The sequence below is a fragment of the Myripristis murdjan genome, chromosome 17, assembly GCF_902150065.1.
Source record: "Myripristis murdjan chromosome 17, fMyrMur1.1, whole genome shotgun sequence".
In the NCBI taxonomy this organism is placed as follows: Eukaryota; Metazoa; Chordata; class Actinopteri; order Holocentriformes; family Holocentridae; genus Myripristis; species Myripristis murdjan.
Genome location: NC_043996.1, coordinates 32,332,019 through 32,346,295, shown reverse-complemented (window position 1 = coordinate 32,346,295; position 14,277 = coordinate 32,332,019). Strand labels below are relative to the sequence as shown.

The 14,277-nt window shown below is 43.3% G+C and overlaps 1 protein-coding gene across 9 annotated transcripts in view; it reads right to left on the bottom strand.

The window, feature by feature from the left end:
* The window catches only part of dlg1b (discs large MAGUK scaffold protein 1b), a 159,268-nt gene that overhangs the window by 93,493 nt on the left and 51,498 nt on the right, over positions 1-14,277 (bottom strand). Inside the window, exon 1 of one of the 9 annotated variants that reach the window (XM_030074622.1) lies at positions 6,679-6,876. The exons of the other annotated variants lie outside the window; for them this stretch is intronic. Within the exon in view, the coding sequence (XP_029930482.1) occupies positions 6,679-6,780 (102 nt within the window). The 5' untranslated portion in view covers positions 6,781-6,876. Of the gene's footprint in view, positions 1-6,678; positions 6,877-14,277 lie in introns of those variants that run through there. 9 annotated transcript variants of the gene reach the window in all.

Sequence of the window (14,277 nt, the reverse complement as noted above, 5' to 3'; positions counted from 1 at the left end):
AGATATTTCCGAGACAATCGCTGATGCAGTATGCTAACATGATCCTGATCTTAAACAGCACCATATTCTCTAACTTTGGGTTCCACTTATGCTTTTTTTTTTTTTTTTTTTTTTAAAGACTGATACTAATTCCAATATTTGTTTTAACCGAAGCTGCCAAGAGCCAATTACATATTTTGTGCTCATATCCAATATCTTTAAATTTGAAAATTTCTACACAAAAAGACAAGAACTTCAGTCTATTACTAGAGTGAATATAAAATGCCTCAAACAAAGATACTATTGCAAATGCAAAATGAAAAGATGCGAGAGATATTGTCCAGCAAATATTTTTTTTAGAACAAGAGTTAGAGAAGAACCTCGTCTGGAGAGGGAAGACACAGACAAACTGATATTCAGTATTTACAGAAAGGCAGATATCAGCCTGGTATATCAGTAAACTGATTAATTGGTCTAACTCAACTCTAAATATTTAATCCACAAGACATGATTCACAACTTCAAATATCTTCTCTGCACCAGTGAAACGGCTCTGTGTTTCAGACCGACAGCGGCCTGTTTCTGCTGCAAACAGTCCAGTCGACTGTGGAGGTGAATGAAGATGAGCTGAGGTTTCAACACGTGGGACTCAGCGGTCAACAAACCCTGAATTGGCACATTGGATCATTCCAGATGAGCGGCCAGAACGGGGCAGGAACGTTTCCGTGAAAACACGTTGTTTCTGCACCGACTATGTTTATGACCGGGACAAAAACAAACACTTATCACTTCCAAAATATCACTTTGAACCTTTGGCGCTAGTTTGCTAAAGACAGCAGCTCACTAAATGTTTGATGGTGCTACGATGGATAACTTCCGGCACTCCATCTATTGAGTTTGTAGTGGTGAAAGCAGTCAATCGCCGGATCAATGGGACTTAATTAAGACCAGTCGCGATCAAACTGTCACACGGCAGAGCGGACGACAGCAGCTGGAGTCAAACTTAATCACAGCCGGCTCGGGTGTATTTAAATCTAACCACAGCCGGGATGGAAGCAGTCCAACATGGGAGTGTAGTCGCACAACAAGACGCTTTCGAGTGTCAAATTCCCAATCCCAGAGATTAACAATGAACACCAATCAAAACCAAATCCATGGAAAGAGAGTGTCGGCAGTAATCCCTGCGGTCCTGCGCGGGGGGTTCAGAGGTTAACACAGTGGACCATATGATGGTGTAATTCCCTGCAGGCCGGTGAGGCTGTTTGTCAGCCTTAGCGGGGCCAAAAGGTCAAATGACAGTTTCATTCCAGAAGAGATCTGCGACGTTTGAAAAATGTGTCACCTACTCTGCTGACACCAAAGAGAAGCTCACCATTAAATATTAAACCCTTTCAGCCATCTTGACCCCACTGGCACAAAAAAGAAAAAACAAAGACTATCTTGTATCTGGCTTGGCAATGTAATGTTGTGTTTTGTTTCTGAGATTATCTTTTAGCATTTCTGTTAATAGATAATGCATAATGAAGAAAGACAGGGAGAACTGGAGAGAAGTCCTGGGCCAGATCCAAACCAGGGAAACTTTAACCACTGACCCATCAAGACATCCAGTAATGTCATGTTTTGGGGTGCTTTTTAGGTTACAGGTTCAATTCTCTCTGTAGCTCACTGGCTAAAGCAAGGCACCAAGACTGCCAGAGATCGGGGTTCAAATTCCATTGTGTCCATTCGTGCAACAACTACCTGTGATTACCATGATTTTTTTTTTTTTTTTTTTTTTTGTGAAGCATATAGTATTTTCTTTGAAATGGATATAGAGTTGATTGCATCAGTGCTCTTTCACTATCAGGGTTAAGAAGTGACACTGAACCCTGTTAAAATGCCTGTATAAACCACGACGCAAATGATAAATGCTCATTTTATCTGAGGGTCAAGCTACACTGTGTTATGGAATGAGAAACTAGTCTTTAACTGTACAATGGAATAAGCCCAAGTCAATTCCAAGACCATGTCCAGTCAACGTTAAGCCCAGACCAGGTCCAAAAGGAGGTCAAGGCCAAGCCAAGACTAAAACACAGCGCAAATCAAGTCGTGCTCAAAACAGGCAAATCAACAGCGCAGCTCTTTTGAAATGTAAACTCATAATGATGTCTGAGTTCCTCAGCAAAGACAAGACATGTAGATCTCTCTGCAGGAACCGTGGTCTAGAACCCTCAAAATCCAACCAGGTAAATACATGGAAGTTTGAGGACAAAGCTGGACCAGGTTCAGGAAAGCGTACAGTATCTAACGTAACTTTTCAGGAGGTGGGATAATGTCACAACAACATCCGATAGTCCACAACGTCACGAAAGTCGAGACCTGACTCGAATCTCTATGTTCTGCTTTTCTAGAAAATACCGAGACATTCAAGACAGGACAAGACAGAGGCAGCAGTAAAAGAGTTGATTCCCCTGGTAGCTATCACATTAATGTTCTCACATAGCTGCAATCTCACCCAGCCAATTCTGATGTCTAATAATAACGTGAGAAAAAATGTCTGCAGAGTGGCAGAGCAGGAAAGATACAGCCAGTCGAACATGAAGGGTAATAGGCAAAATGATAAACACCGACGAGTGACTGACTGCTTTATATCAAGAGGATGAATACTGGCTCTCCTTAAAGGGACAATTCGACTGTGATTGGATTTTTCCTGCATTCCCTAACGGTCATATATGGATCACTGTCCAGTTCATCTTTGTTGTTCGATGACGAAAAAATTCTGAAAATGCTGTCTAAGTATTATGAGTTCCTCTCAGAAAATAGGAAGACAGTAGAAATTTATCCTCTATAATGGTGTAAAACTGAGATTTAATTTCCAATTTATTTTACAAACTATTAACTAGGGCTGGAATGATATGCTCAACTCTCAGTTTGATACCACCACAATAACTGGGTGCCGATTCGATATATGTCTGGTGATTCAGCAAGTATTGTGATTCAATATTACAATCATTGATTTATTTTATTCTCCACTAGTTTGTGGCTGTAAAGTTTCATGAGGCTGTGATTATCCTAGAGGTCACTATAGGTCAGAGGTCAAGGGTCACTGCTGAAAAGAGTCGTGCTAGTTCTTCCCTCGCCGAAATTTAGCTGAACTCTGCAGTGATATTTAGCCGCCTTGCAGACAACCTCGCGTGACATGTTGGTACCATCTAGTTTGATATGATACCAATATTTTTAATTAAGTGAAGCAATATTTTTCCTTGACCCTGCTATTTAATAATTAACTTTAACCGATGGAAAGTGTCTTCGGTTTGCGCGCTGCCTCGGTTTGGCTGTGATTAACAGCAGGCAAAAGAATGTGAGGCATTGGTTAAATGGTTTGTTTTGGAGAGGAAACCCAGGAAATGGGCATGCTATTAGCATTCATAGCAGGATATTATTATCATATTTTTCAAAACAATGTCCATTTCTCAGTCGTGGTAATGGACCGCCTTTACCAAAGGAGTCAGAAATCTCATGAGTGGAAAACTCACTTTCAGACTTCTTGAAAAGGTGATGCATCCATGTTGAAACACTATGATTATATTAAAGATTAAAGGGATGGAAAAGGTTTAAAAGTGCAAAAAAGTCAAATTACACTGGAATTGTGAATAAACACAAACACAGGAAAGCGCTAGTCCGGAGAACTGCAGAGGAATTACCGTATTGTTGGACTTAATATTTCCATGCTCACAATATTCTGGTTGCAGTGAATAAGCAGATTACAGGCGACTCTTTGAAGCATTTACAAGGTCTGAAGTAGCACGATTTCCTCCCAGCCTGCAGCATTATCTCTACATCAGACCAAGCAGGTCAGAACATTTTGTCAGATTATTTTTGGTGCTCTTTGTTGTTTGTGCTGATGTGTTTACTGAGCATCTCCAAGCGGGCACTGTTATCTCAAAGCGGAGGAACAGCTGCCATGTTTGTCATGTGTGTAAACAACCACGCTGCCGCCGCATCTGGGGCGACCTCGGACCTTTCTGACGTGTTCACATCTAAAAAAAAAAATAAAATAAAATAAAACAAAATGAACTCAGGAGAGAACGTGTGGTAAAGAAAGGAAAGAATTCTAGTTGCATTGATTTGGACGTTCTTACACTGACTGCGACCTGACTCTGGATTTTGTAGCGACATCAAACTGAGAAAAGCAAGTCATTTATGAAGCTACAACCAACAAATGTTTGGTATTTGTACTTGAAAAATGACTAAAATAGGTGGCAATAGGTGACAATTCAATAGTATTGTGATTGTGTAATTATTACCATTTTGTACGTACTGTGATTCAATATTAAAAAATTAATTTAAATTATTTGATTTGATTTAAACTAAGGACATAATGTCGATTTGGGCTCAGCATAGCAATATAAAAATTTTCAAAAAAAAAATATATATATGATTTGTAAGTGAATGGATGTTTTTTCCCCCATTCCTAGCTAAAACAATGAGGCCATTATCAATATTATGATTGATTAACTTTTTGTGTGAGTTAATCAGCTCACTGTTTGAGGTGTAAGTGAGAGTCGAGCTTCATTTTCCCGGCTTATTACTGGAGTGTCACTGTAACGCAGTCTGATGTATTTTCCATGAAATGATAATCTCAGAGCTCATGAAGCCAGTGAATGCTGCGAGGAGGCTGCAGGCCGAGCAGCAGCTGGTATCTGTGCCGCTGTGTGTTATGGCGGTGCGTCTCGTCTTGCAGACACAGCGGTGTTTCCCTGCACAGCACATGTTGGACACACATGCACGTGCACACCAGCCTGCTTGACTCCCTGACAGCCAATCACGCCTCAGCGCCGCTCTGACCGGGCCTTCCTATTGCCCGGATCGCTGATGCGGAGCTGACGGGCGGCTCGGGTGGCCTATCGCGTGGCGTCAGGTGGAAACAGTAAACACACAGGCTGACGGTGACGGCCGGCTCGTGGGCTCCTCTGGCCCTCAGCTGTCGTCTGACAGGCGGCGTGCAAACGACTCGATGGAGGAACATCACCTCGAGCGTGATTTGGATTTAGCTTTCCTGCTGCTCTGTTGTTGTTTGGTCTTTGAAGCCTGGTTACTGTCTGTTGGGCACCTGGATTAGTTTCTCTTTCTTTCTTTCTTTCTTTTTTTTATGATACGACATCATTCTACAAGCCCTGTGGTGTTTCTCTGTCTCACCCACACAGTTTTCATTTCTGCTTCCTTTAAAATTTTAGCTCCTGTTTCATATCCTGTCCCTGCTCTGCTCCCACTTCTGCTGCTCTCTCTCTCTCTCTCTGGTTCTCCAGCAGTGCTTTTCTTTGGATTATTCACACAAGCAGAATCCTAAACCCTGGGATTACACTTCTTTGTGTATTTCAGAGGTGAATGTTGTGTATGGAGTATCAGTGCCAAAGGCAGCAGTGTGTGTTCACATCCTCCTCCTATACTACAGCACACACAGAGACAACAGAGTGGATGCTGTGTAGGAGGACAGAACTGCCTCCAACTATCTGAACTGGAAACTCTACAGCTAAATCTCTGTGGACAAAATGAGTTACATACAGAGCTTTCTGTATATAATCATTTAGAGGCAGAGAGGCAGTAAATGCTAGATATTTAACAAAAAGAGAAGTGAGAGAGAAAGTGCCAGTGCAGAAATCTGAAGGTGCTGAAATCATCTTTTTCCTGGAGATGCTGAGAGATGAGCTCAAGGGTTATGTTAGCTTTCAAGTCAGATTTTTTAAATTTATATGTACATTTCAGTGTTCAAGCACACAAATGAAGTGCAGCCCCAGAAACTTGAAGAGGCAGAAATCACCTTATTTGTTGGCTGTCTCCATTATCAGATTAGAGGGTAAAGTTTGATTTTAGGTGTTTGCACAGTTTGAGGTTATAATAAGCAGAAAGACACAGACATTTTTCATTAACAGATTACACTGTTTTCCCTAGTAACCAGGCTTTAATTGGACTAACAGTTTAGGGTGTTCACATTTTTTAGTTTGTATACCTGTTTGGTCTTCCATGTCTAGACCACTGAAAATTTGAAGAAGCAGGAATCGTCTTATTGTTGGACATTTTCATGAACAGATAAAGTTTGCATCTCAGTGTTGAGCAGAAGCTTAAAGTGGCACTATTTTCTCCAGTAACCAGCTTTTAATTAAGACTAATATTTCACGGGTGTTCACATGTCTGAGTTTGCATGCCTGCTTCGTTTTCAGTGTCTATCAAGTTCATACGAGCACAGAAACAAACTGCCACCGCTGAAATCATGTTATTGTCGGGCATTTTTCATTAAGATTACATTATTTTCCCTAGTAACCTGGCTTTAAGTAAGACTAACACTTTAAGGGTGTTCATGTTTGTATTCCTACTTTGCAGAAATCTGAAGCAGCACAAATCATCTTATAGTCGGACGTTTTCATTAGCAGACACTTTGCATTAAAGTGACAAACACAAGCTTGAAATTGCACTATTTTCCACAGCAACCAGGTTTTACTGGGACTTTAAGCGTGTTTATCTTTTTCCGAGTTTGTCTTCCTGCCTCGTTTTCAGCATCTAACCCCGTTTCTACCGGCGCAGGGACGAACGCACGCCCCCTCAATGTGACCACGCACTCGCCAGCATGCACCAGCCCACGTGAGGAACATAAAAATAAAGAGCAGAGCAAACTTTGTGGAGGAGAATTCTCCGTGCGTGCGTCGGGGGCCCCGGCACCCACCTTGCAGCCGAACATGAGGGAGATGGTGCTGTTGGTGCAGGCCACCTTGCAGTGGCAGAGCATGGGCGAGAAACAGTCCACATTCTTCACGCCGGGGGACATCCTGTCGGCGCCGGGGCAGTTGGCCGACAGCCGCCTCCTCCGGGAGCGCTGCCGGCTCCTCCCGCGCCGCCCGGTTCCCCCTGCACCTCCTCCTGCACCTCCTCCTCCTCCACCTCCCCCTCCCCCTCCTCCTCCTCCTCCTGCGCTGCTGCTGCTGCTCCCTGCTCTCACCATCCGCCCTCATTCCTCGCGTCGCTCCATCGCGGCGGGGAGGAAACGACTCCCAGAGCTCTTCCTTCATCCAGGGAGACCCCCCCCCCCCTCTCTCCCCACTCCTCCTCCTCCTCCTCCTCCGCCGCCTCCTCTTCTTCTTCTTCTTCACCGACCCCTCCTCCTCCTCCTCCTTCTCCTCCCTCCTTCTTCTTCCGTTAGAATTTACTCCTCTCCCTCTTGACCTCCTCTCGGGCGCTCGCCTCACTCAACTCCTCTCTCCCTCGTTTTCCTCCTCTCCCTGTTGCGTTCCTGCTCTCTCTACCTCGCTCGCTCGCTCACTCTCTCTCTCTCTCTCTCTCTCTCTTAAGCGACGGTCAGCACACACTGACAGAGTGACGAGAGCCGGGACGAGCAAGACTGTGTGTGCATGTATGAGAAAGAGAGAGAGAGAGAGAGAGAGGGAGAAGGAGAGGGAGAGAGGCAACGAATGTGTGTGTTTTCAATGTGTGTGTGTGTGTGTGTGTTAAGCTGTCCTCTGTGGGGGTGTGATTGGTCGCTGGGGAGAAGGGGGGCAAGGGGAGGGCCAATATATATGAGTGTATGTGCGTGTGTGTGCGTGTGTGTGTGTGTGTGTGTGTGTGTGTGTGGGCTCCTCTGGCTGAAGGCTGCCTGTCAGAAAGAGCTCTGCTCATTGAGACTGATGGGCGAGAGACATTCACACAGACAGAAAGAGAGAGAGATAGAGAGGTTGGTCACATGACTCATCGGAAACAAGGAGGACTGAAACAGTAACACGAGAGAGAGAGAGAGAGAGAGAGAGAGAGAGAGAGAGAGAGAGACATAGACAGAGAGTGGGCGTGTGTCCTCAGGGAAGGCACAGTGATGTAGGACAGAGTCACTGATGTGGATGAAAGGAGGAAGAGGAGGAGGAAGAGGAGGCGGAGCCAGTGTTTCAGACTGCGACTATTCAAGACGTTATTCATGTCAAGCTGCTGCCAATCAAACGCACAGACAGCAGACTGGATGGAGGAGGAAGAGGAGGAAGAGGAAGGAGGAGAGAGAGAGAGAGAGAGAGGGAGATGAGGAGAGAGAGAGAGAGAGAGGAAGTGCTCTAACACTAACAGCTCATCTGAAAGTAAAGTGCTGTGAACGCAGAGAGAGACAGAGAGAGAGAGAGAGAGAGAGAGAGAGAGAGAGAGAGAGAGAGAGAGAGAGAGGAGAGGGGAGGTCACAGCAGGAGGGGGCGGAGCCAAGCAGAGTCAGCAGCCAATCCAGTCAACAGGAAGCTGATTGGCTGACCTCGGCTGTGACCTCTCACTATTGTCACGGGGTGTGTGTGTGTGTGTGTGTGTGTGTGGGGTCGAACCCACAGGGGTAAAACAACGCCACCAACAGGGGAACACAGCTCAGTGCTCTGCCACTGGAAACGAGTGGAAATGGTGGATGATTTATTAATGCACAGCAGGAGTCACACACACACACACACACACACACACACACACACACACACACACACACACACACACGTGCAGCCTTCATCAGTGCTTCACAGGATCCAGCATCAATGATCTCACCTTTAAATTGATCATTTTAACAACTACATTTTTATATTTTTTGGGGCAAATTGAATTCTTTTACTAATTACCGAGTCATTTTTATATTTTAGGGGTCTTTGTTTTGATCCACTCAGATTTTGCTAGTTGGCCAGTTGCCTGTTTTCCTGTGGTTCTGAAAGAAACCCAGCGGCTCGTCTCAGGTGTCGAGGGGTTAAACAGTTTGGATGTCTCACCTGAACTCTGGTCAGATTAAACCACAAAGAGGGAAATGTTTAAACTGAGTTCTCATGCATTTTTTTGGGTTTCTAACAGTTTCTAGTGAATTAGCATGTTAAAATTATAGCTACATTAAATCAATATTGCATGCAGTTATTGAATGCATGTAACGCTGCTTTATGTTTTAATGAGGAGAAAACAGAAGCTTCACCTCCTCATGCTGACACGCTAAAGACATTTCAAATCACACCAAGAAAAGTCAAATATCGAGCGATACGAAAAATCTGAATAAATAAAACTTTTCTGATATCGTCACATGAGAAGTTGCAGAACAGACGGAATCATGAGCAGGAGAGGAGGATTATGGGTAACTCAAGCTGGTGCAGTGGGGCAGCAGCAACTTGAGCGCTGATATGATCGTGTGTGTGTGTGTGTGTGTGTGTGTGTGTGTGTGTGTGTGTGTGTGTGTGATAATGAGGCAGATTTAGCTGTGGGTGGAGGCGTCAGGAAGCCAAGCGATTCCTCCTGAGAAAAACCTCTGAAGGCCAACAACAGGAAGTGCAGTGTGTGTGTGTGTGTGTGTGTGTGTGTGTGTGTGTTCTCTCCACCATCCCTCCATCCATCCGTCTGTCCGTCACTCCCATCTCTTCATCTCTCTCTAGGGTTTTAATTTGACGGTTTATATCTCCTTAACCATCTGCTTCCCCCTCTCTCTCTCTCTCTCTCTGTAACTCTATAACTCTGTCTCTCTCTCTGTCTGTTTCTCTCTCTCTCTTTCTCTGTCCGCCCACTCCTCCTCTCTCTCTCTCTTTACCTCCCTGTCGATTAGTCATTAAGGTGAAAACAAGATGAGAGAAAATGTGAGAAGAAAAGAAAAAGAGGAGAGAAAAGGAAAAGCAAGGAAAGAAGAGATGCAGCAATGCAATTATTTTCATTATCAGTTAATCTGTAATCTGTAATTTTAAATCGTTTCATTGGCCAGAAGGAAAAGTCTGTAATTGCTCAGTCTGTCCATCAGAAAAGAAAATTACAGGATTAATGTTTTCAGTAAACTCCTGAAGGGAGAGCTGCAGCTCCAGTCGAGCTAATGGACACGATTCTGTTTGTGAATTCAGAAACACACACGACACACACACTCTACAGGCCTTTTCTCTCTCTCACACACACACACACACACACACACACACACACACACACACACTTTGATGATGAGCCTTTTATCAGTAAAGAGTCCAGTCTGACTTCCCATCATGACGACATGAGGACACTAAGTCACCATGACACACACCTCTGCTGTGTAAAATACATGTTTTTATTAAAACACTGATACTAGTTTTCTGTTTTAGTGAAGCTGCTGAGAGCTGATGCTCTGCACTACAACTTGACAAGGCAAAAACTATAAACAAGCAGCGTAAATCTACTTTAATGGACCCTGAACTAAAGAAAAGGAACAAACAGAAAATTGGAAATGCCAAAACAGCAATGTTGAGAAACAGGCTGTCAAACATTATTAAAGACACATATCAGAGACAGAGGACACGCTGATATCTCAATCAGATAAGAGGCAGACATCGGCCCGATATAAATCAGTGATGAACTGATAATCCTGATTAAGATCAAAGTGATTTATTTGATGCTAATTTTGTTGGTTAATCTGAATCCGTTTGTCTCTTAAAGCTCTGCTGGGTAATTAATGTGATTGTGAATCGATATGATACTGAATGATTGGAAAGAGTCTCTCCCTGACTCACACACACACACACACGCACACACACACACACACACACATACAGCGGCCTGGTTAAGCAGTGTGTGTGCGTGTGTGTGTGTGTGTGTGTGTGTAAAAAGCAGCAGGGTAAATTTAGAAGGAGGCTGCCACATCTGAACCTGTCAGCTGCTATCACTGTCACTGTAAACACTCACTCTGCACTGGTGTGTGTGTGTGTGTGTGTGTGTGTGTGTGCACACAATGCACTCAGCCTGAGCGTTTTCCTGCATCTTCTATCTGTCTGGTTGTGTGTGTGGGAGTTTGTTGAGTGTGTGTAAATGTGTCTGTGTGTGTTTTTGCAGTGTGTGTGTGTGTGTGTGTGTGTGTGTGTGTGCAGCCTGACTCAGCTCTGATAATTAGGCCTCAGACAGCACAGCAGACCCAGATGGAGGCTAATTGGTGCAAACTGGCCAAACTCTAATTCACTTTAATGGAATCTCTCTCTGCTGCCCCGTTTCCGTTCAGTTCAAATCAACTTTATTGACACAGCAGGACGGACGGACGGGCGGTCAGACTAATAAAGTTTTGACTGAGGTGATGCTACACACATTTAGCTCAGAAACGATGAGTCAGCTTGCCGACTGCAAGATGGACAGAGGAATCTCTCAGTAACTCCTTGTAACTGATTGGCAGGTTGGTAAAAAAAAATAAATAAAATAAAATAAAATAAAATAAAATAAAATACCATTATTTATAATTATACATTTAAAATGTAGGTTTTGGGGCATTTTTCCCCTTTTCTGATAATATTTTTTTTAATTGTTTTTTTATTATTTTAATATTTGATTTTATTATTTTCTCTTTTCTCAATTTTCATGTCAATTTTCTTTCTTTCTTTCTTTCTTTTTCTTCCTCTCTTTCTTTCAGTTTTTAGCTGACTTCCAGGCCATTTTCTTGTAAAAGTTAACAAAGTTGAGCAAATTGGCCTGATTTCTTTCAAAAACAAGAGGAAAAATAAGATAATGAATAACTTTTCAAGAAATGAAATGAAAATTTGTATGAAATTAGTACAAAAAAAAAAAAAGGAATATAGCGGTTGCTTTTTCCTGGTTTTGTTTTTGTTTGTTTACTTTTCTTTGCTAATTTTTGAGGGACTTCTTGCTGCTCTCAGCCTTTTTTCCGGTGTTTTTAAAAGAAATCAAATGAGGTTTCAGGTTTCAAAGGGTTAAAGGATAATAAAGACACTGACTTGTGACAATAAAGTGTAATAGAGATTATTCTCCATCAGGCTGCTGAGGTCGGACCATCACATCACACACACAGTCTGATGGACATCTGAGGCTGCAGCTCCCCCTGCTGGACTGCACGGGCACATGACCTTTCCCAAGAACTCACTGAATAAACTCCAGGACGCGTGAAGGAGACGAATATAAGGTGAATGTGTTCATGTGCTGCTGAGGCTCAGTTTCATCCATCATGCATTGTGGAGTGTGTGTGTGTGTGTGATTGTTATCTGACCCGGACACCCGACAAAATGCCTTCAACCGCCAACAGCCAATCAGCAGCTGTGTTAAAGCTGTGCATGACGACGTTCTGCTGCGAGGGAAGAACCCCTGAAACAAGGCCGCAAATGAGAACCGACTCTAAATGAGGAAAACCCGAAGCGCTGATGAGGTCTGACGCTATCGGCCTTAAGGAGTTTAGAATAAAAAATAAAATATGAATGTACAATAACACTGCAAACAGTTCTGCCTCTCTGGTTCTCTCTCTCTGTGGCCACCCATCTCTCTCTCTCACACACACACACACACACACACACACACCAGTCAGACCTGCAGAGACACAGAGGTCATGGAGGAGAGAACTAAAGCTTAGTTACATCTGCCATAAAAGTGCAATATAACCCGAGACGGGCAGCAACATGAGCAGGTTCTCTACACATCTGCTGAGACGTGCTCCGATCACAACGCGCTCGCAGGTCCATCCCCATCTTCATCCACAGCAGGCATTCTCTCTCTCTCTCTCTCTCTCTCTCTCTCTAACACCCCCGCCACACACACACAATGAGAAAAATCTTCACTCATATTATGCAGATATAAGATAATAAATAATAAAAAAGAGGGCAACAGCAGAAAAAAGCTGCAATTTTTTCATAATAATAATAATAAGTTGCAATTTTTTCATGATAATAATAATAATAATAATAATGATAATGATAATGAAAATGAACTGGTACCTCCCCAAACCAGGAGGGGGCAGCGTTCTCAAAAAAGTCAGCAAGCAGCATCAGCCCTCATTTTCAGTCTGAACCTGAACGGGTCAGTTCACCCAATCAGAACATTTTCCACAGTTCAGGTCTGCCTGTCCGCTGGTTGGACAGACAGGCGGCACAATAACCACACAACAGGATTTCTTTTCATCAGGTGGACGTGCACCGAAGTACCTTCCCCTGTTTGGAAATCTTATTTTTTGTTGGGACATCACAACGTCCTGTCTGACGAATCACTGAAGTACCCATGAGCCTCAGCGACCGTTACTATGGTGAAAATGCCAAATAAAGACAATAAATCTGTTCAGACATATTCAGTATTATATTGTACTCAAAGTGTATTGTACTGTCTGTGTGCTTGTAAGTGGATGTATTGTATATTATGTTTTATATGCCATCATGTGGTGTTTATTTTATCTCAGTACCTGTGTGTCCGTGTGAGGCGCTGTATAGATCGGTGGCGACAAATTTCCTTGTTAGAGGACAATAAAGAATCTGTCGTATCTGTTGTATTCATTGGCAGCAATCAGGAACAAAACTCTGCACCTCAGTTGTTTAGATAATGCGGCACGTTTGTGTAAAGTCGACTCAAAGCTTCAAAGCTCAACAACTTAGCCAAACACAGAGCTTCAGATTCTGTCACAGTTTGATTTTTTTTTTCTTTTCAGTGATGCAAATTACGTGACGTGAATTAAACGGGAAATTATGTGACAATAACTTCAGGAAAATGAATCGCATTTTTACTTTTAACCCCATTGATTGGCTTCAGGTGAACAGCCAGTCAGGAAGCAAGAAGCTGATTCTGTCACTGAAGGCATCTCGCTCCTCTCTCTCTCTCTCTCTCTCTCTCTGTTTGAAAGATGACAAAGGTCACTGTCTCAGAGAGAACAGCTGATCCATAGAGGTATGCCAACAATCTGAAAGCCAACACCAGAGGAGAGACAAACACGACTTTCCTGTTAAAAACTGTGCAGCTGAACAGTGCGGCTCGCGGTGTGAAGCCTCGTGACTCTAAACGGGCGGTAAACTGCATCGAGACTCCATCACTGCCTCGGCCGCTGCGTTATAAATGTCACATTTCAGTCACAAGCAGCGAGGAAAATGAGCTGCAGCCACCAGCCAATTACTGGGAAATGCCTGCGTGGTGTGTGAGTGTGTTCTCCTCAGGCGGCCGGCCCGCATGTGGAGCCCCGTTCAAGAGCCTCAGCGTCTGATTGGCTGCTGAACGCTGAGGGCGACAGGTGAGTCTGGGACAGAGCTCTCACCTACAGCCTCCACACAAAAGGTTCAAAACTCACAGCCTTTTATTTCTAATTTCTTTTAAATAAATGTCTTCACTGAGGACAGATGAACAACCACATAAACTGGCAGACATGAAAACTAAAGACATTTTCTTTATAATTCTTGTTTTGTTTTTTTTTAGTTTGTTTTATAATCACACGGCTGTACAGCTTTGTTTTTATTTTTATTTTATTTTATTTGCTAACCTTGGCTCCATGAGAGTAAGACTGATTATGCTTTCTGTCATTCATCATCAACACTGAAACTCATGCTAATGCGTTCTCTCACTGCAAGAGAGACTATAAAGTAAAATA